This window comes from Cotesia glomerata, linkage group LG5 (genome assembly GCF_020080835.1).
Source record: "Cotesia glomerata isolate CgM1 linkage group LG5, MPM_Cglom_v2.3, whole genome shotgun sequence".
NCBI lineage: Eukaryota > Metazoa > Arthropoda > Insecta > Hymenoptera > Braconidae > Cotesia > Cotesia glomerata.
In genome coordinates, this window is record NC_058162.1 from 8,964,357 (window position 1) to 8,984,806 (window position 20,450).

Consider the following 20,450-nt stretch of genomic DNA (forward strand, 5'->3'; position numbering starts at 1 on the left):
CAATTTTTTTACTTTTTTTAGCAATTAAATGAGTGTTGAATATATTTTTTTTTTAATATGAGTTTTTCAAACCTTCTGCATATGGAATTTTTGTTATAATTTTTTTATAATAATTTCTTCAACAAAAAGAATCCTAGAATTAATATTTTTATTTTTTTTAACTGTTAAAAACTAGTTCAATTTAGAAAAGATTGAATTTCATAAAACTTTTTAAATTTTTATTGAAAAATTTTCTGAATCTAAAATTTTCATTAAATTCAATTTTTTAAAAATCAAACCAGTTTTTATTTTTAATTTGCCAAATAATAGAACATGTTAAAAAAAATTGTGAATTAGTTTCTTTAAAAATTAATTTTTCAATTTTTTATTCAATTACTTTCATGTCATTATCTCTACTTGGAAAATAATAATTAATGATATTGAGTTGCATTTCTTCAAATTTTGTAATTTTTTATTTTATAATTACTTGAAAGAAATTACCAAATTATTAACAACTGGGCCCATAACCTTATGAACAAAAAAATATTAAAAATGGGTGTTCTGAAATATTAATAATGTTAATGAAAGTAGTAAAATAAACAGATAAGTATAATTTTGTTTATTTTATTAAAGTACATCGGCTTGTACATTTAATACTGAATTTCAAGCCAGTAACTATTATAAATTATATATTACTTTTAATAATAAAAATGTACATTGTACGATTTACATAAATTTATTTATTTAATATTATCAATTAATATTATTATCATATATTACAGATAAATTGTAAGTAAAGATAAATTATAATAACATTAATGATTATGATTATGATTTTTTAAAATGCTAGTGATAAAAATAAGAAGACATGAATAATTTATGTTAAACACTCTACTCGGGGTGTTTGCACAAAGTGGATCGATTAAGCGAGCAATTTGGTGTGATAAGAAAATATAGTGTTACGATGATGTCCGTCATGTGTCACATATGTCGCGTTTGGAACGTTGCTGACATTATAACGAGCGTAAATAAATTATTCTGATGGCTGGTGAATAGTATTTGCCAAGCAGAGCTTTTTAGATTCAAATTTTTTATTTATCCATTAACGCTAGGAGTTAAATTTATTGATTCATAAACTTTCGGTACATTTTTTAGTGGTAAATAAACTTTGGTTAAAATTTTCCATTAAAAGTTAATTAATTTTTGTCAGAGTTTCATTTTTGCACGCCTAAAAATTCAATTTATAATCCACAAATAAATTTCTATTGTAAAAAAATAATAAATTTTTAGAAACAATTAAAATTAATCATTAAAACAAATTACTTATATTTTCATTTTGAGGCGTGCAATTTCAAATTAAAACTCTCTATCCCTAAAAAATAAAAAAATTTCTGTTAGTTAAATAAATAATCATAAATAAGCCATAGACAAAAAATGTACCAAAAATTCAATAATAAATAACTAAAAAATAAAAACAAAGTACAAAATTTAATCAGAATCATCTTCGGGAGTCCTTGTTAGGCTTGGTCATAACACAGCGACCTCGATAGCAAATTTCCGTCATGTGGGAGACTTTGGTGGAGGTCGAGGTCCTGAGGATCGCGCCCAACAATGCGGAGGAATTCTTGGAAGTCGGGGGCTCGGTTGTTGTAGTAACCAACATGTCTAGAATACTAGGTACCCTCCCAGTACCCTCATTACTGGGATTAATAGTGCTCGTGGACTCTTTACGCTCATCGAGCATTGTCTTTGTCTCCTTGTCAAGCTTATCCTTGTCCTCTTCATGTTGATTATCGATCATCGACTCATCGGTAGCAGCAGTAGTTTCTGGAGCTGCCGTTGTTGTGGGCGTTGTAGACTCTGAAGTAGTCGAACCAGAACCAGAAATAGAAACAGAAGTAGAGTGACTTTGAGTGGTAGGCTTACTTTCATCATCCCACAAATCCGGAGCGTTGTCAAGGATCGCGTGTTCCTCATCCGCGGTTTTCATGCTATCAAAAATAGCTTGCACATAATCTGAAATCGCTCCGACACTTGATTCACCTTCAGCCTTGGAAACAACCCCCGGTACCTGAGTGGTGCTGCTGGTGGTGGTGGTGGTGGTGGTGTCTTCCTGTTTTTCAGATCGTCCGAACCCAAAAATACTGCGGTCGGGGTACCGAACTTCACTCCACTCGCTTCGATGATTTTTCGGATATTCTTCTTCTCCTTCATAAGCTTCCTTATCTTCTTTGGCTGAAGTCTTCTTGAGGAACTGCTCAGACTTGAGGGTTTTCTCCATTTTTCGCATGAGCCAGTCAGTGTAGGCTTTTGTCGAGTCCCAGGATTTGCGAGGGATTTCGGGAGGAATTGGAACTGTAGTCGATTCCGTGGAAGATTCAACAAAAGTGGTGGTCTCGTAGCTGGTTGTTTGCGCACTTTCGGTAGTTTCGGTGACTCCTGGATTGTAATCATCACTGTCGCTTTTTACTAGTTCAGTTGTTTCATTAATAGGTAGAATTGACGCAGATTCTGGTGTTTCATGTTTCTGCTCTTTAGTTTCGGTGATAATAGTTGTTGAATCTGGAGTTACGCTGGTGGTTGTTGGGGTGGTAGTTATTGATTCGGTTGAAACTTCTGAACTCGGTGGTTCGTAGTTTGGATTACTGTTGTATTGTGAGGACATTTCGTTGGGTTTAGCTTGCTCTTGCACGAGGTTGTTTACTGCTGAGTTAAAGTGCTGGGACTCAGCGGTTACAAAGTCATCCGGTGGTGATGGACGTACGCGGATTCTTACTCTTCTTCTTTTGCCGGGTATCTGTGGAGTTTAATGAGTTGAGTTAAAAAGAGTTATTTAGTAATTTGTAATAAAAAGAAAATTATTGATAAATTTTGATGTTAATCATTATTTAAGATTTTATCGAAAACATAAAAAAAAATGATCATTTTTACGATGAACGAAAATAAAATTAAACATTTTAAGTGTGGTAGGGTAATAAGACCTAGGAATTTAATGAAACAGTACTTAATACATTCTTTATATTTGAGATGAATAATTTTATTAATTTCGAAATTATGTAGACAATTGAGAGCTCTCAATTTTAGAATAAGGAAGATTTTGTAAGAATATCGAAAAAGTTTATGATACATACTAGTTTTTTTTATTTATGTTTAAAAGAAGTCTACTTTAATAATGATTAACATAAAAACTTGTTGATTAAATTGGAAATTTTTCATTTTATCATTAATATCCCTTAGTCAAACAAAAAAAAAAAAAAATTAGGAAAACGGTTGACCCTAAAGGCCATCCCTGCAACTTCCCGCTCATTTCATACTTAAGCGCACAAAACTGCATTTATTACGTTTTTAAGCTCTTCGAATTCAAAAATATCCCTGAATAAAAAAAAGTATTGAGACAAAGAAAAAAGTATTGAAAAGTATTGGATTGCCTAGAAAACCAATACTTTTTTCTTTGTCTCAATACTTTTTAATCAGTTTTTAATAACTTTTGAATAAATGAACCGATTTTTACGTGGTTGGTAGCATTCAACGCAGTTTCTAAAGCCTCATGAAAAACCTTCAAGTTTGAAGTGATCGAACAAGGAATTTCAAAGTAATTCTTAAAAAACGATTTTTTCGATTTTTTTCGTTAACGATAACTCATGAACGAATTAACCGGTTTTGACTGGGCTGGCGGCAATCGACGTGTTTTTTTTTTTATGTTAAGAGCTGATTAGTTTTTGGAATCGATCGGTTAAGCCATTTAAAAGTTATTCCAAAAAAACCGCATTTGAAAAAATTTTTTTTTGCAGTTTTTTCAAGATTTCTTAAAATCTACTTTTTCGAATCGGTCCAAATTATGGTCAAAATCTAAGTTTAGTCAAGCCCTTTCGAATGGCGCCAACCGCGATAAAATCGGTCAAGCTGTTCAAAAGTTATGAGAGGTTCACATACGGCCGCACACACACACACACACACACACACACACACACACACACACACACACACACACACACACACACACACACAGACGTGCGGACATCATCGCGGAAACATTCGGGGAGGCTTCCTAGGACCTCAAAACGTTAACATCCGTTGAAAACTCGATTTTGGAAAAACGGGGTGAAACCAATAACTTCCCGATTTTTCGAAAATCTTTGATTTTCTTAGCGGGAAGTTAAAAATTAACTGCTTCAAGAGAAAAAAATCTGGAAAACGGTTGACCCTAAAGGCCATCCCTGCAACTTCCCGCCAATTCCATACCTAAACGCTTGAAATTTCACTTATGACGCTTCTGAGCTCTTCGAGCTCAAATATACTATTTGTGTGTTATTTTGAGCTCTCCGAGCTCAAAGAAATAGCTTTTGTATGCTTTTGAGCTCTTCAAGCTCAAAAGTCTGATACACGGAGAAAATTTTATAGTAGAGTTTACTATCTAGTTATGCTAAAATTTATTAACTGAATTCGATAGCAGTAAATATTATTTAAATAATTATGTAAACCATCTGAATTGTAGTAATTACCATCCTGATGGTTACTACTACTATTATGATGGTAATCAGTAATAATAGCTATTATTATTTTAACTAGTTACTACTATTATTAAAATCGTAATTCCTAATATAACCTGATGGTTTCAGTTACCATCAGTAATAATAATAGCTACTATCTAAGCTAGTAAAAAATATTTAAAAAATTAAAAATTTTCGTTAGCGTGGATGCATTTCTGAATGAACTAAAAGCAATTGTAGCGCAGTGTAGTACACAAAAAATCGGGATTGAATGTATATTTAAATTTTTATTTGTCTAAAACAAGTTTCAACGCCAAATTTTTCGAAAAAAAAAATTAAATTTCCAAAGAAATCAAAATTTTCAATAATATTCAAATTTCAAAAAAATTAAAATTTCAAAAAAAAAATTTTAATCTTACAAAAAATTTTTAAAAAACATAATTTTCAAAAAATCTAAGATTTTCAAAAAAAAATTTTGAATACAATGAAGCTTTAAACTAATTATTAATCATAATTATCTAATTATTTAAATTAAAATTTTCCCTTCAACAATTGCAATTAAAGAGAGCATACTCTTTGCTCCAGTTGATGGTATCGTATTTTGAAATGCACCGAATCAGCTTGACTACGTGTAATTTTTCTTCTGCATTGAATTAAATGATATTCTTAAAGCTAGCAGATGAAATAAACTCATTGACCTGTTCAAGTTATGCATTCTGTTGAAGAAATTCAATGCACAAATTATCAAAACAAGCAACCTGCAGTCCCTATGTGACTGCCAAGAATTGCGAACTATAGTAAATAAAATTTTGCTTAATTGTATAATGATTTTCGTTAAAGTGTACTTTACTTTCTTAACTATTGACATTTATAAAGATATAAGCTCATCCCGATATTACAATCATAACGAGCTTTCATTTGAGTACCGACATGCCTTTTTATATATTTTTCATATATACATATATATATAATATATAAATATATGAAAAATTGATGTGGGTACTCAAATGAAAGGTCTCGAAAAGTATAATGTCAGAGTGAGCTTATATCTGTAAAAATGTCAATAATTCACAAGATATAAGGTCATTTATTAATTATGAATCTAGAGATAGAGTATTTTCTCTTAATGATATTCTCTTAATAATATAGATGATAGGATTACAATTAATTCAATTATAATGGAACCATCAAATGATGTTTCATTATTTTATCTTGTTGAAAAATATTAATAATTGATAATAATAAAACTTCTTTAGTAACCCAAATCTTGGATGATTGCTATTTTGATAATCATAGTCAATCATTCAAAATAATCAATAACAGCTCTAATATTTGGAAATTTTTATCATATATGGATTTAAACGATTGTGTTATTATTTGTTTTAATATTTTAAAGGAAAAAATGTTCATAACTAAAATATGGATGCAAATAAAGAATTAAATTAAATAAATTTATATTATTTTTTCTTTCAGAATTTTTACAATCTGAGATGGTTACAGTTACCATTTTCGATTATAGCAGTTATAATTTTTAATAATTACAATTATCATTTTCGATAGTAATCGTTACCATTATTAATAGTAACTAGTACAATTGTCAATGATAACACCTATTATTTTGTGACTAATTAATTTTATTACCATTTCAGATAGTAGGAGTTAATATTTTCGTATAGTAAATACTATTATTAATTTTTCTCCGAGTAGAAGTTTAATAAAACAGGATTTTTTGAATTTTCAAACTACAATAATTTCTAAATGAATGAATCGATTTTCATGTGGTTGGCATAATTCCACGCAGTTTTTTAGAATCTATGATATACTTTTGAACACAAACTGATCGAACTGAAAATCTTAGAGAAATTTGAAAAATTCACTTTTTCCGAATTTTTTCGACAACGATCTCACGAACCAATCAACCAATTTCCACGTTCTTGGTGGCGATCTACGTGATTTTTTTAGCTCTAATAATAATTTTATTTCGTCAAAAACGATCCGAAAAGAAATCTCGGTTATGTGAAAAAAACACTTTTTTCGAAATTTTCCGTTTTCGATAACTCTCCAACGAATCAACCGATTTTGATGGGACTGGTGGCAATCGACGTGGTTTTTCAAGCTTAAGAGCTGATTAGTTTTTGGAATTGATCGGTGAAGCCGTTTAGAAGTTACTCCAAAAAAACGATTTTTTGAAAATTTTATTTTTGAGATTTCTCAAAATCTAGCCAACCGAATCGATTTAAATTTTCACGAAATTTATTGGCAAGGATACTATTTGGATCGCCACCTATTTCGATCCGATCGGCCGAGCCGTTCAAAAGTTATAAGAGGTTTACATACACACACACACACACACACACACACACACACATACAGCCAAGTAGACCAGTCTAAACTCTGCATCAGATGTGGACAAGAAGGACACCGTATCTCTGACTGTAAAAATCCTGCCAAGTGTGCAATATGTGCTGAGCAGCAAGGAGCAAAGGACGTGGCTCACCATGCCGGCACCCACAGGTGCCCGGTATTTCAGGAGGCGCTCCAGAAGTTGACGAACAAACAACCATGAGGATACTACAGCTCAATCTCAACCATTGTGAGGCAGCGCATGACCTGCTCATGCAATCCGTGCGAGAATTAGAGCTTGACTTGGTACTAATAGCAGAGCCATATAAACACCTGAGTACCCAACCCTGGGAATCTGATAGCACATCCAAAGCTGTCATCTGGTCATGTGGCAAGCTCCCTTTCCAAAATGCAGTTGACAACAGCAATGCCGGCTTTGTAGCAGTATCAGTAGAGGGCATCCGCTTCTATAGCTGCTACGCACCACCTATCCTCTCCAGTATTGACTTCACTGATTTCTTGGATCGACTAACTGAAGATGCGAAGCAATACCATCCAGTAGCGATAGCCGGGGACTTCAACTCCTGGGCAGTTGACTGGGGCAGCAAACATACCAACGCACGAGGGAAAGCACTACTAGAGGCCTTTACTACACTAGATGTAGTTTCGCTCAACAGTGGTGATACGCCGACCTACACCAAAGGTGACGCAAGCTCAATTGTAGACCTCACTTTTGTCAGTAATAGCCTTGCTAGAGGTGACTACAACTGGAAAGTGTTGGACATCTACACTTCCAGCGACCATCATGCGATATTCTGGGAAATATCAAACGACCAGAACCTCAAGAGACCAATCAAGCAGTCTAACATCGTTGGTTGGAAGGTGAAATCTTTTGACCCAGAAGCATTGCTAATAGCCCTCGATGGTGATCCGATCAACACTGGATGTGCAGAACAACATACTAAGGACCTGATGAGAAGAGTAACACATGCTTGTGATGCCAGTATGCCTCGTAAACGTGGCATAAATTCGAGACCTTCGGTGCATTGGTGGAACGACCACATCAGCGTCCTCTGTAAAGAGTGTCATAGAAAGAGAAGAATCTCCCAGCGCGGCTATCAACGGCTCAACTCAGTGGAGCTGATCGCAGAGTACAAAAAGGCGCGTCGTGAACTGAATAAAGTTATCAAAGAGAGCAAAAGAAGATGCTGGAAAGAGCTTATATACGAGGTGGATAAAGACGTGTGGGGTAGGCCTTATAAGGTGGTTATGACCCACCTGAAAAAACAACAAATGCCATCACCTACGTGTCCTCAACTTCTTCAGAAAATCGTCACTGCACTGTTTCCACAGCAACGCAACTTCGATTACCAGTTGGCGCCAGGCGAACTGGACGACATTCCACCTGTCACTGAAGAAGAACTACTGGAGGCCTGTAACCGTGTAGGGAATAATAAAGCGCCGGGATTGTACGGAATCCCTAATATAGCCTTGAAAACCATCATAAAGGCAGCTCCAACATTATTCCTCGACGCTTATAATGCATGCCTCAAGGAGGGGACTTTTCCTCGTAAGTGGAAACAGCAACGATTGGTACTGTTACCTAAAGGGAAGAAACCACCGAAGCAATCGCAGGAACCAGATGGAAAGGTGGAACGAAGAAGTATTGCCTGGTGGCGACACTAGACATCAGAAACGCCTTCAACTCCGCCAATTGGAAATGCATCATGCAGGCCCTCCAAGAGAAGAATGTACCAGAATACCTGCTTAAGATCTTGCAAGCTACTTTGAAAACAGGGTCCTGAAGTATGACACGAAGAACGGTCCGAGGGAGTATAATATTACTGGAGGGGTACCACAAGGTTCAGTTCTAGGCCCGCTCCTGTGGAACATTATGTATGACGGTCTATTAAGACTAATTCTGCCGAGAAACGTCAAACTCGTAGCATATGCAGATGACGTAGCCGTAGTGATCGTTGCCAAACACCTTGACGAGATAAAACATATGTTCGATCTCACTTTTGAGCACGTTAACCGGTGGATGGACGCAGTGAACCTGCAACTGGCGCAACACAAGACTGAGGCAGTACTTATTACCAGCAGAAAAGTGGTAGAGACCATTAAGCTGAAAGTCGGCGAACAAGAAATCACATCACAACCTTATATCCGATATTTGGGAGTGATGCTTGATGCCCGACTCAACTTCAAGCAGCAAGTGGAACATGTCAGTGCCAAAGCGTCAGTAGTGAGGGCTAGTCTCGCACGACTGATGCCGAACGTCGGAGGCCCAAAACAGAGCAGGAGGCTATTATTGTCATCAGTAGTTATATCGGTGCTCACTTACGGAATATCCATTTGGGCCGACGCATTAAAGACGCAAGAATCATGGAGAAAGGCTGGACCAGTATATCGACTGAGTGCCCTACGAGTAGCTAGTGCCTTCCGCACTATATCAGAAGAAGCAGTGTGCGCCATTGCTGGAACCCTACCTCTTAGAGTTCTAGCAGAGGAAAGACGAGCTCTTTACCAACGAAAAAGGTCAACTGCACTGATCCTTGAAGAACTTAGAATTGAAGAACGGCAGAAGAGCATAGGCCGATGGCAACTACAATGGGATGCTGCAGAGAAGGGCTGGACCAGTATATCGACTGAGTGCCCTACGAGTAGCTAGTGCCTTCCGCACTATATCAGAAGAAGCAGTGTGCGTCATTGCTGGAACCCTACCTCTTAGAGTTCTAGCAGAGGAAAGACAAGCTCTTTACCAACGAAAAAGGTCAACTGCACTGATCCTTGAAGAACTTAGAATTGAAGAACGGCAGAAGAGCATAGGCCGATGGCAACTACAATGGGATGCTGCAGAGAAGGGTAGGTGGACGCACCGTCTGATACCTCGGATCGACATTTGGCTTAACCGACGGTGAGGTCAATTACTTTTCGAGAGTATCTACACCGCTTTAAGCACGATGACTCTTCGGAGTGCCCGTCCTGCCCAGGAGCTGCTGAAGACGCGGAGCACGTCTTCTTTGTATGTCCTCGTTTCGATCCACAGCGTGAAGAACTGGAGAGGATCCTGAACCAGAGAATGCAACCAGATTCACTAGTAGAAGCAATGTTGTCATCAGAAGCTGCCTGGAACGCTACCAACACGTTTGCAACAGAAGTCCTTAAAGACTTGCGTTCCACCGAAAGAAAAAGAGCAAATAGCAGAATCTAGAAGGAAGAAATAACATCTTAGCCACCAGAAGGAAGAGCGGCAGCTAGATCCTCCCTTCACGAAGTAATGCCTTACGGCGGTACCATGGGGGATCAGAGGATAGAAGAGAAAGGGGTTTTAGGGTTTAGTGGGTAGGGGCGTCAGCGTCGAGTTTTAGTGTGACGCTGCGTCGAGTCGCCACATATCCAGGCCAAACAGCTACGCCTGGAATCCGTAAAAAGGATTCCCCCCCCTAAAGAGAAAAAAAAAAAAAAAAAACATACATACATACATACATACATACATACATACATACATACATATGGCCGCACAGACACCATCGCGGGAATAGTCAGGGAAGCTTCCTGTGACCTTAAAACGTCGAGATCTGATGAAAACTCGATTTTCGCAAAACGGGGTAAAAGCAATAACTTCCCGATTTTTGAAAATTTTCAATTTTCTTAGTGGGAAGTTAAAAATCTTGAATTAAAAAAAACGCTTGACCTAAAAAATTTTTTTCGGTTTATCTAAAAATTCTGTAATTCAAAAATTTTTCATTTTAATTAAAAACAATGGAATTCTTAAAAATAATATTCTTGGTTCAAGATTTTATCACATTAACCCTTCGCTACTCGCGTCTTTTTTAGTTTCTCGCTCGCACTATAGTGAGTCTCTATAGGTTGAGTATTTGTTAGACGGCGATTTGCTCATAGCGCGAGTAACGAAGGGTTAATCAAGTTAATTTTTTCATCAATGTAGGCTTAACCACTTTATATTCAATACAAATCAATTTATTAATAATTCCAAAATCTTACCCTTCTTCGCGGCAAATTTTCAGTAGATTCTTCTGCAGACATTTTCATTCCGAAATCAGTCGGCATAGTAGTTTCTCCCGTCATGTCCAGCCCGGGGGTGCTGGTTTGATTGTCAGAAGAAACTAGAACAGTCATAAATCCGTCATCAGGCCTCGCGGTTATTATTTCCGGGGCTTCCTCTTTTTCGGTGCTAATTTCTTTCTGCTCTCTCAGAATTTTATCCTCCTCCGGAAGCTGGTTCACCGGCTGGAAAGAGGATTGGGTCAACTTGGTCGACCACTGGCTCTCGGATCCGTAAATATCCGAGGGCTGCTGTCTAGAATAAGGTCTCGTCAGCCTTGACTCATCACGATGGTTCTTGCTTAGCTTGAGGCTACTTTGATCTTGTTGCTCTTCCACGATGTCCGAGGCTCCGAAATTCAGCATAAACTCGCGGTCTTGGTTGGGATACTGAAATAAAAAATCACTTGATTAATTCAGATCGATCAATTAATTAAATAATCAAAAGTTAGCAATAAAAATAAATCTTACATTTTCATAAACATAATCCGAGCGACTGGGCCCATTAGCTCCGGAATTAGCTGGCAAAGTTTCATAATTACCGTCGTAGATCGACTGTCTTTCGGCGCTGTCTCTCGGCTCCTTTGGATGGATCGGTAGTCTTGGGTAATTTTCTTCCAGAGGCAAATTATTTATTTCATCGAGTGGATCCTCGGTGGTGGTGCTTGTAGTGGTTGTACGCCTACGACCAGGTCTCCTAACCCGGGTCCGTATTCGATTTTTGGGCTCCTCAGCTCTCACGCGAGGCTTTGTCGTGAAGGACTGAGTGTCCAAAGCACTAGGTGTCGTTGTTACAGGCGCAGTTGATGATTTTATGACAGGACGTGGTCGGTTTGGCGATTGATACTTTTGTCGATTTTTAGTCGATACTTGTGTGTGGGTAGGACTTGAATCTGCTGCTGTTCCGTCAGTCGGTCCTATATTTTGGAGTTGGATCTATTGATAAAAAAAATTTGTATTAGTATGAAAAATGATTAAAAAATTGCTTTCTTCGCCTAAGAACATATACTTCTTCAATGAAAGAAATTTTTTGTTAAGAAACTTAAAGTAGTTGTCGTGGTTGAGGCATACCGTCAGAAAATTCTAGTTTTTTGTACACTTATTAAAGACATGATGATACAATTACCCTAAAAATTCGAAGTCGATTGACCATCTATAACTAGAGATGAATTCAATTAAAAATTGGATATTTAACATTGATTTCATACGCTCTCTGCAGTTCTGTACCAGTTTCTTAGTTATAAAAAAAAAACTAACTGTCAGAAACTTTAAAAAAACTGGCAGTCTTTTAATGTATTTGTTATGAGTTTAAAAAAAAATAAAAAAAAATTTTAACCGTCTAATTATTTATAAATAACGGATTAAAGTTCAACAGTTTATGAAAAAGTATATCTACAGAGTCGAACAGAAACAATTGTATGGGTTGCGTCTCCACGGGTACAGTCTTGCGTAAAAATTATGGGTTACTTAGCTACAAACTCATATACTTTTGCGGCGCGTATAAGTTCTAATTTTTTGACAATATTGTACCGTGGCAACTACCTTAAGACAAGTTGTGGTAAAAAATTAATATGTCAACATAAAGATAACAAGTCATATATTATGATAACAAAACAAAGGTTATAATAATTAATTTAGTTAATATGATATACCATTAAAAGAATTTTGTTATTGTAGCAGTACCCTTTAATTAGTTCAACCAAACAGTTTAGCTGAATTAACAAATCGGTTTGTTAAACCAACTTAATTCTTTAAAAGCGATGCCAAATATTTTGTTTGGTTCAACAAAAAATATTTTGTTGCAATACCATTAACTAGTTAGTTGATCTAACAATATTTTTTGTTAAAATAACTAATACTAACAAAAACAAATTTAATTTATTATGCCAACAAATTTTGTTTTTAAGGCAATAAATTAATTCTGTTATTTTAAAAAAATAACTTAATTAATGGTAATGAAATAATTTAGTTGTAACAACAAACAGATATTGTTATTCCAACAAAATAATCGTTCTTAAGACAACAAATTGATTGTTGTGGTATTACAAACTGATTTGTTATTGCAACTTGGCTCACTTTGTTAAAATAACTAATCAATTTATTATCATAATGAACTCAATAGTTGCTACTACATATTTCTCTGTAACCCCGTATTTTATGAGTTTAAAAAAATAATTTTTATCGGTGATTAATTAACAAAGTAAAAAAACTAACTGGTGATTCCGGAGCGCGGAATTTGCTGCTGATAAGATTGTGGGGCTGATTAAAGTTGGGCTTCCGAAAGAATCCATACTCTTCCTCGCTAGACTCCTCACTAGCAGGAGCGAGGGTGGTTGTAGTGGTTTTCGGAGCAGCTGCTTGCACAATTGTTTTAGGATGCGGACGATTAGCAGACTGTATTCTCACGTAATCGTTTCCTTCGCTCTGGACCTGAGCCGCGGTGAGATAGTTGGGCTTTTTCGCTCTTGGGCGTGTCCTCGCGGTTGTTGATTGTTGTCGCGGTTGATTCACTGCGCTAAAGTGTACGAACTCGTCCTGCGAGCCCCTCGGCGCCGTCTGGATCGGGGAGTCCTGTCTAGGGCGACCCCCTAATCGCGCCCTTACTCGCTGGCGAATTATTACTGGCGCCGGTTCCGTTGTCGTTGGTGCTTCTGTCGTTGTCTAGTTTTAACAAAGTAAATCATGAAAAATTTATCAATTGGATTATAATCCGGTTTGATCTTGATTTGTGTTGCTAATTACATGAATTATTTGAAAAATTAGTTGTTTAATGAAAGTAGTTTCTTGATTTGAATTTTTAAGAAATCTATTTTCTACAAATTATCTTCATCAATTTGATTGTATAATTTTTAAGTTAAGGCTATACTTAAGAAAAAAATTTTTTTTTAAGAAAAATTTAATTATATAAAATTTTGAATAATATAAAAATTTTTTAAGAATTGTTATTGATTTGGATCAAAGTGATATTTTAATAAAATAATCAATGTATCAATAACTAATTTTACATCTTTCTATTTCAATTTGAATAATTGATGATAAAAAAAATTTTTCTTTTATTTTTTATTAATATAATTTAAAAATCGATTAATAAAAATTTAAAAATATCTTTTTGTTTAAAATTTTTAAAAAGGAATTTATTTATTCCAATAAATTTTTATCAATTCGATTGTACAACTTAAAATTCATGGTTTCAAAAAAATCTACTCTCAAAAAAAAATCAAATTTTAAGATTAAAATAAAATTTTTACTTTGAAAAAAATTTAGAAGAATATTAGTGACGCGTAATTTATGATATTTATAATAATAATTTAAAATAAAATTAATATTTCAAATATAAAATTGATTTTTGATCTTTGAATTTTGATTTTCAAAATTGATTTTTAAAAAACAAATTTTTAATTATTTTTCATCAGTAGAAAATTCAAAAATCAATTTAGAACCATCAAAATTAGTTACACCAGTTATAAAATGGCTATTGCGACTTTTAATTTTGATTTAAAAAATTTTTTAAAAATTAGTAACACAAATGAATTAAACAAACTAATAAAATAAAAATAACTGTTGACTTACTTCGGGTTCAGAAAAAGATTCATAAGGTCGCGGCTGTATTTCCGCAGAGTATTGATTATTATTTAACACCGGACTATTTTCACCACTTGTACTACTTCTGTCATCATTATTATTATTATTATCATAATTATTATTATTATTATTATTGTTATTATTATTATTATTATTATTGTTGTAATTAATACTAGGACGATATTCCACTTGAGAATAAGGTATATCAGTTACGCCTTCAGCACTTTCAGTTTTATCGGCATAATAATACTCGGGTGTCACCGATATCGGTGTCGACGGAGCATTATTGTTATTACTATTAATGTTAGCTCCTTCTGGTGCATCATAATCATACCCCTGGGCCTGTAAGTTCGCCTGGTAACCACTATCGGACCCGCGGAATCTGTCGTGAGATAGATGAGGGTAATTAGGGTTCTTAGAGTAATCGCGTTCTGTTGTCAAACTTTCGTCGCTATACGTCAAAGAGCTGACGGTGGTGAGTGGCACATTGTAGTTTTGATACTGACGTGGGTTGGTTGGGTCTTCAGGGATGCTTCCGTCATCAGATAACGTCTCGTGGGCTTGAATGTTTGGGATTTGATTTAGCGCCTAAAATGTTTTTATTTACATTTAAATTGATTTTTGTAGTTAAATTTAGTATCATTGAAAAAATTAAGACTTTTACTTAAAAGATTAAGAAAAAAATTTTAATATTCATATGATTTGATTTTTAACTTTGATTCAAATTTCTGGCTTAAAAATGGGAGATATGATAAAATTGAAGAGCAAATTATTTATAAAGAGTTTTATTTCCTACAAAAAAGTATTGGTGTCAATTTATCGTATCTACGATATTTTATCCAGAATTTGGATTTTAAGTTTTTGGAAATAATTTATAAAATTAAGAAAATAAGAAAATTTTTATGATTTCGTTTTTGACTTATTCTCAAATTTCTGGCTTAAAAATAGAAGATACAATAAAGTTAAAAGAAACCTTTTCTTTAAAAAATTTAATTCCTCACAAAAAAGTATTCTTTCAATTTTATTGTATCTTTGATATTTTATCCAAAATTTGGACTTTGAGCTTTTAAAAATAACTGTTTCACGGATGAAATTAAGAGAATAAAGAAAATTATTTTCATAGCATGTCTGAATAAATAAACTAATTTTTTTTGGTTAAATTTGATATAATTCCAAAGGTCAAGACAAATTTGTACCTAAAAATGCTTTAACATAAACATTTATAGAAGCCAAGCTACTCAAATTATTGTCAAATTGCTAGTAATTTTCATATAAATAAATAAAATAAACCTACTTCATGATTGCGGTTCTTGAACTTTTGTATCTTGTTCGCCGGCCGACGATATTCCTGAGTAGTGTACCTAATGGTAGTCTCGGGAACTTTAGACCTACTTGGCTCGTAAGTGTCCTTATACTCTTCGGTGGTGGTGGTAGTAGTCGTAAATCGTGATCTAGATCTATTAAATGGTCTTCGTGTCCGTTCATAATTTCTCTGCGTGGACCCCGTGGGGATGATACTCGTCGGCGAGGGGGTTGTTGTTCGCGCTGTAACTCTTCCTCTGAAAACCACAATCCAAAAATTTACTTACATTCAAAATATGTTCATCAAGAAACAATTATTAAGGGAGGAAATCATTTTAAAAATTTCAAAAATTCTTGTAGAAAGCTATTTTTTTAGAACATTACGTTTTTGAATTTAATTTTTTCGTTTTGGAGTAAATATAGTATATTACACACCTAGGGAAGTAAAGTAAGAAATGTCTCAGATCACATGTAATGGGTGGACATCAATGACCCATAATCCGATTGCCCAGACCTAGTATTGGACACAATTCTTTTACCCAGAATTCGTTTGTCCAGATTTTTACGATACAATGCATCTTTTACCCAGAGTTCCAATTATACAGAATTTCTATTACACAGGCATCCGATAACACATGATATCTTTTACTCAGTAATCCATTTACACAGGTTTCTTTTGCCCAGACTCTTCAATTTGATCTCAGTAGTTCTTGCAATAAATAGCGCCAGCATAACTAATTATAATTTGAAAACATTTTTTTTATTTCAACAATTAACAAATCAGAGTCGCCTTATTTTTCTGTAACATTTGTTAAACTCCTGGGTCATTCCATGTCAAATCGACCAATAGTTGGAATCGACCCCTTTCGATTAGAACAAATTTTGGTCTGAAGTTTTCTTTTATCATGTAACAAAGTTCTGCCAAAAGAAAAAATAAAAAAATTTTTCAAAAGATATGCAAATTCAAAATTTCGCGATTTTTACAGCTTTTGAATTTTATTTTTGTAATATCTCGAACGCTATTATAGATACAGGAATGGCCTTTCGTTTGTTTAAAAAGGGACACTTGGTGTTATTGAAAAAAAAAATATTTTGGAAAAAAATTTTGAAAAATGCCAAACAAATTTTGAATTTTTGAAAATCGTCAAAAATGACGATTGAGATTAAAATTTTGGTTCCATTTTTTTCGTATAATACCTTGTACTGATCTTAAAAGATTCTGAAAATTTGAGAACACTGTTTTTTGTTTTTTCAAAAATAAGAAATTTTGAATTTCAAAAAAAATTTTTTTTTTGTTTTTTGCAACTTATAAATAAGGTAAAGTTATGCAGATACATAGTATTATAATTTTGAGCATTAAAAAATTAAATGTACGACGTGGAAATATTAAATAATAAGGCGGCTCTGATTCGTCAATTGTTGAAATAATAAAAATGTTTTCAAATTATAATTAGTTATGCTGGCGCTATTTATTGCAAGAACTACTGAGATCAAATTGAAGAGTTTGGGCAAAAGAAACCTGTGTAAATGAATTACTGAGTAAAAGATATCATGTGTTATCGGATGCCTGTGTAATAGAAATTCTGTATAATTGGAACTCTGGGTAAAAGATGCACTGTATCATAGAAATCTGGGCAAACGAATTCTGGGTAAAAGAATTGTGTCCAATACTAGGTCTAGGCAATCGGATTATGGGTCATTGATGTCCACCCCATGTAATTGTTGGCCGAGGCGAAGCCGAGGTCAACAAACATGTGATCTAAGGCTTTCTTATTTACTTCCCGTGGAGTGTATACTATTTTTTTGCTCGACGAAGGCAGAAAGGGGCAACTTTCGTGCCGCTGCGCTAAACAAATTTGCCGCTTTCCGCCGTCGTCGGACAAAAAAATAGTATACAGCCCTTAGCAAGTAAATAAGAAAACCTCAGATCACATGTGATCTGAGGCTTTTCTTATTTTCCTTCCCAAGGGGTGTAATATACTATTTGCATAGAAAAATGTAATTTCCTAGACCGGAATATTTTATACTCAAATAGAAAAATGAAAAAATATTGATTGAAAAATAATTTAACTTTACTCAATTATTTAAGACTTTTGAACCAAATTGTTCAATGTCAAGAAAATATTTTACTAAAATCAAAATATTCGCCTCCTTTCTGAAAATTTTCTGTAAACAAGAATATTTTTCTTGATCCATTTTTTTTTCTATGCATGCTTATCTTATCATCTATAAGCCCACTTATCAAAAATCTGATTTTTAGCCGTCTAAAGAGAACCCTCTTTCAAAAACAACTTCAATCCTCCTCAATTTATCACATATGTAAAGTTAGCATTGACCAACATTATTAATGAATGTTCGGAGTCTAACCAAGTAACAAAATTCTAATTAGAGTAACTAATTAGCAACAAATTTAACGCCACAGATAAATTTTGTTGTTTGAATAAGAACCTAGATACTGGCTGGACGAGCCAATCCCCCCAAACTTACCTCTGTCTAACCCGTGGTCTGTGCGTGGTAGTAATTGCCTCGGTGGTAGTCGGAACAGTAGTAGGCTCAGTAGTAGTAGAAATAGTTGTCGTAATAAACTTATCAGCTTCACTTTCCTTGGGATCGAGCAGCGAATTAACTAATCCAGGAAGTTGGGGGTGAATCGGCGGGAGTTCCGGCGGCAAACTGTACCCCGTCATAGGAACCACATTTGCATTACTATTCCCATTTCCATTGGGCCCAACCGGCCTTGCATCAATCTCCTCATACGAGTTCTGGATATTAGGATTCAGGTGATAAATCCCATGGTGGGGATTCAAGGAATGAGAAGCCTGCTGACTAGGATGCTGATAAGGACTCTCAGCGTGTCTGTGCTGAGAGTAATCATGCTGGTTGACTTGAGCCAATTGAGAAGTTATCTCCTGGTCCTTGTTCGGCTGGACCCTAGTGTGCGCATATCCATCCTGATACGCAGGGGTTGTAGGAGCAGTGTCATACGAATACGAAGATACAATATTCGGCTTTCTGTAATCAGTAGTAGTCGCGTACTCTTCAGATTGAGGATAAGGAGTCACAGATTGTTGCTCATATCCCCGTAAATACCCCTCGTTCCCGGAGCTCGACGGATAAGGATACTGCGGAGTGGCTGATGGATACCCGGTAGGATAAGGAGCTCGACTCGCTAGTTCATAGCTCGCCTGCCATGGACCAGGGCCAGAAACCGGCAAGTTGTGATCAATGACATTTGGCACTGTCTTAGAACTTTCCTGACTGGCAGAGGGACCGATATTGTCATCTAGGCTGTTGACGATCACCGACCCAATGTGCGGATGAGGGAAAGGAATCTTGTAGTACCCGACAGGTGGACTGAAGCTTAAAGGCGCAACGAAGAAAGGAAGTTTATCTACACGTCTTTCAACGCGATTGATGTCCAGAGAAGAAAGATAGGGCAATTCGAACTTAGAGTACCCTTGAGGAGGATTCAAATTCGCGGGTCCTACGAAGGCTCGGGGGTTGGTTGATGAAACATGATCGAGAACCGGGATCGTTTTTGCATCACGCAAAAATCGCAGGGCGTCGATTACTTGGAACTGGGGCTGGGTTTCTTGAGCTTCGATGTCTGGGCCTATAAACACGGCGAGGGGCGGCTGGTTGGGAGGAGGGATTGTGGAGGCTTCTTGGACCTCATCCTTGTGAGGTCTTCTCGGCTTGCTGCGATGCCTGGGTCCTTTGTGCTTGATATTTTCGGTGTGGTGTTGATGGTGAAGTTCTTCAGAACTCTTCAATTCTTCGGCTCTTACTTCTTCTTGCTGGAGGGCAGCTTTCTCGAGCTCCTTTTGCCTGAGGATGGACCGCTCGATTTCGGCATTTTTCTGCCTCTCGAGAGCTGCCAATCGTTCAATTTCTGCCTGACGGGCTTTTTCTTCTTTCATTCTAACTTTTTCCTGTTCTTCGAGTCTTTGGCGCTCGCGAAGTCGGTCTTCACGAATGCGTTCTAGTTCGCGTTGTTTCGCGAGTTCTTCAATTTTAGCGAGTTCTTTAAGCTTCTTGTCCATGTCACGCTGGTGGGCGCGTTCTTGCTCCCGCTGGCGAGCGGTAGCAGCAATTTTAGCTTGACGAGCTATTTCTTTTCGCTCTTCGTTGAGCCGGTCAAGTTCTTTTTGGCGGGCCTCTTTATAGAACTGCTCGATCGCTAGCTGTCCGCGGGGAAACTCGACGTATTCTTGGATGTAGGGCTCCTCTGTGGTAACGGAAGGCGAGGAGTCGATTTGTTGAGGATGGGGATAACGATTATCGTGTCGCGGGAAGGAAAATTGGTTGTGGTCGCGGTTTCTTTCCTCCTTGGATTGGCCTCGTTGCGCAAGTGTTTCCGCTGGGACGTATACCACCTGAATCTGTAATGAAATTATCAACTGACTTTATTGCTTCCCGCTTTCTTTTTACTACGTCAATGTTTATTTGTTATCTCACTCACTTGGTCACGCAAGAAATTGTTTGGTTGTGATTATTCGGAGCGCGGAACTTTCGATAGAGAATTCATTATTTAAACTGGGTTTTGATTTTTAATCGGAATTAATATTAATCTAATTATTTTTAACTATGAAAGTTATATTGAAAATTTTTATACTTTAATAAATAAATAAGATGTATTTATAGAATTGAATTTTAATTTTAAAAACGGTGTTATGATTAATGAAA

General features: G+C 35.7%; 1 protein-coding gene across 2 annotated transcripts in view; it reads right to left on the reverse strand.

Annotated features, from left to right (window-relative positions):
- Positions 1 to 1,333: 1,333 nt before the first annotated feature.
- LOC123265089 (flocculation protein FLO11) overlaps positions 1,334 to 20,450 on the reverse strand; it is a 28,923-nt gene continuing 9,806 nt past the window's right edge. For both annotated transcript variants that reach the window (XM_044728694.1, XM_044728693.1), the window contains 7 exons: positions 18,252 to 20,146; positions 15,757 to 16,021; positions 14,451 to 15,050; positions 13,095 to 13,541; positions 11,352 to 11,816; positions 10,821 to 11,270; positions 1,334 to 2,776 (listed from right to left, as the gene is read on the reverse strand). In XM_044728694.1, coding sequence (XP_044584629.1) covers positions 1,478 to 2,776; positions 10,821 to 11,270; positions 11,352 to 11,816; positions 13,095 to 13,541; positions 14,451 to 15,050; positions 15,757 to 16,021; positions 18,252 to 20,146 — 5,421 coding nt within the window. In that variant the 3' untranslated portion in view covers positions 1,334 to 1,477. The remainder of the gene's footprint in view (positions 2,777 to 10,820; positions 11,271 to 11,351; positions 11,817 to 13,094; positions 13,542 to 14,450; positions 15,051 to 15,756; positions 16,022 to 18,251; positions 20,147 to 20,450) is intronic.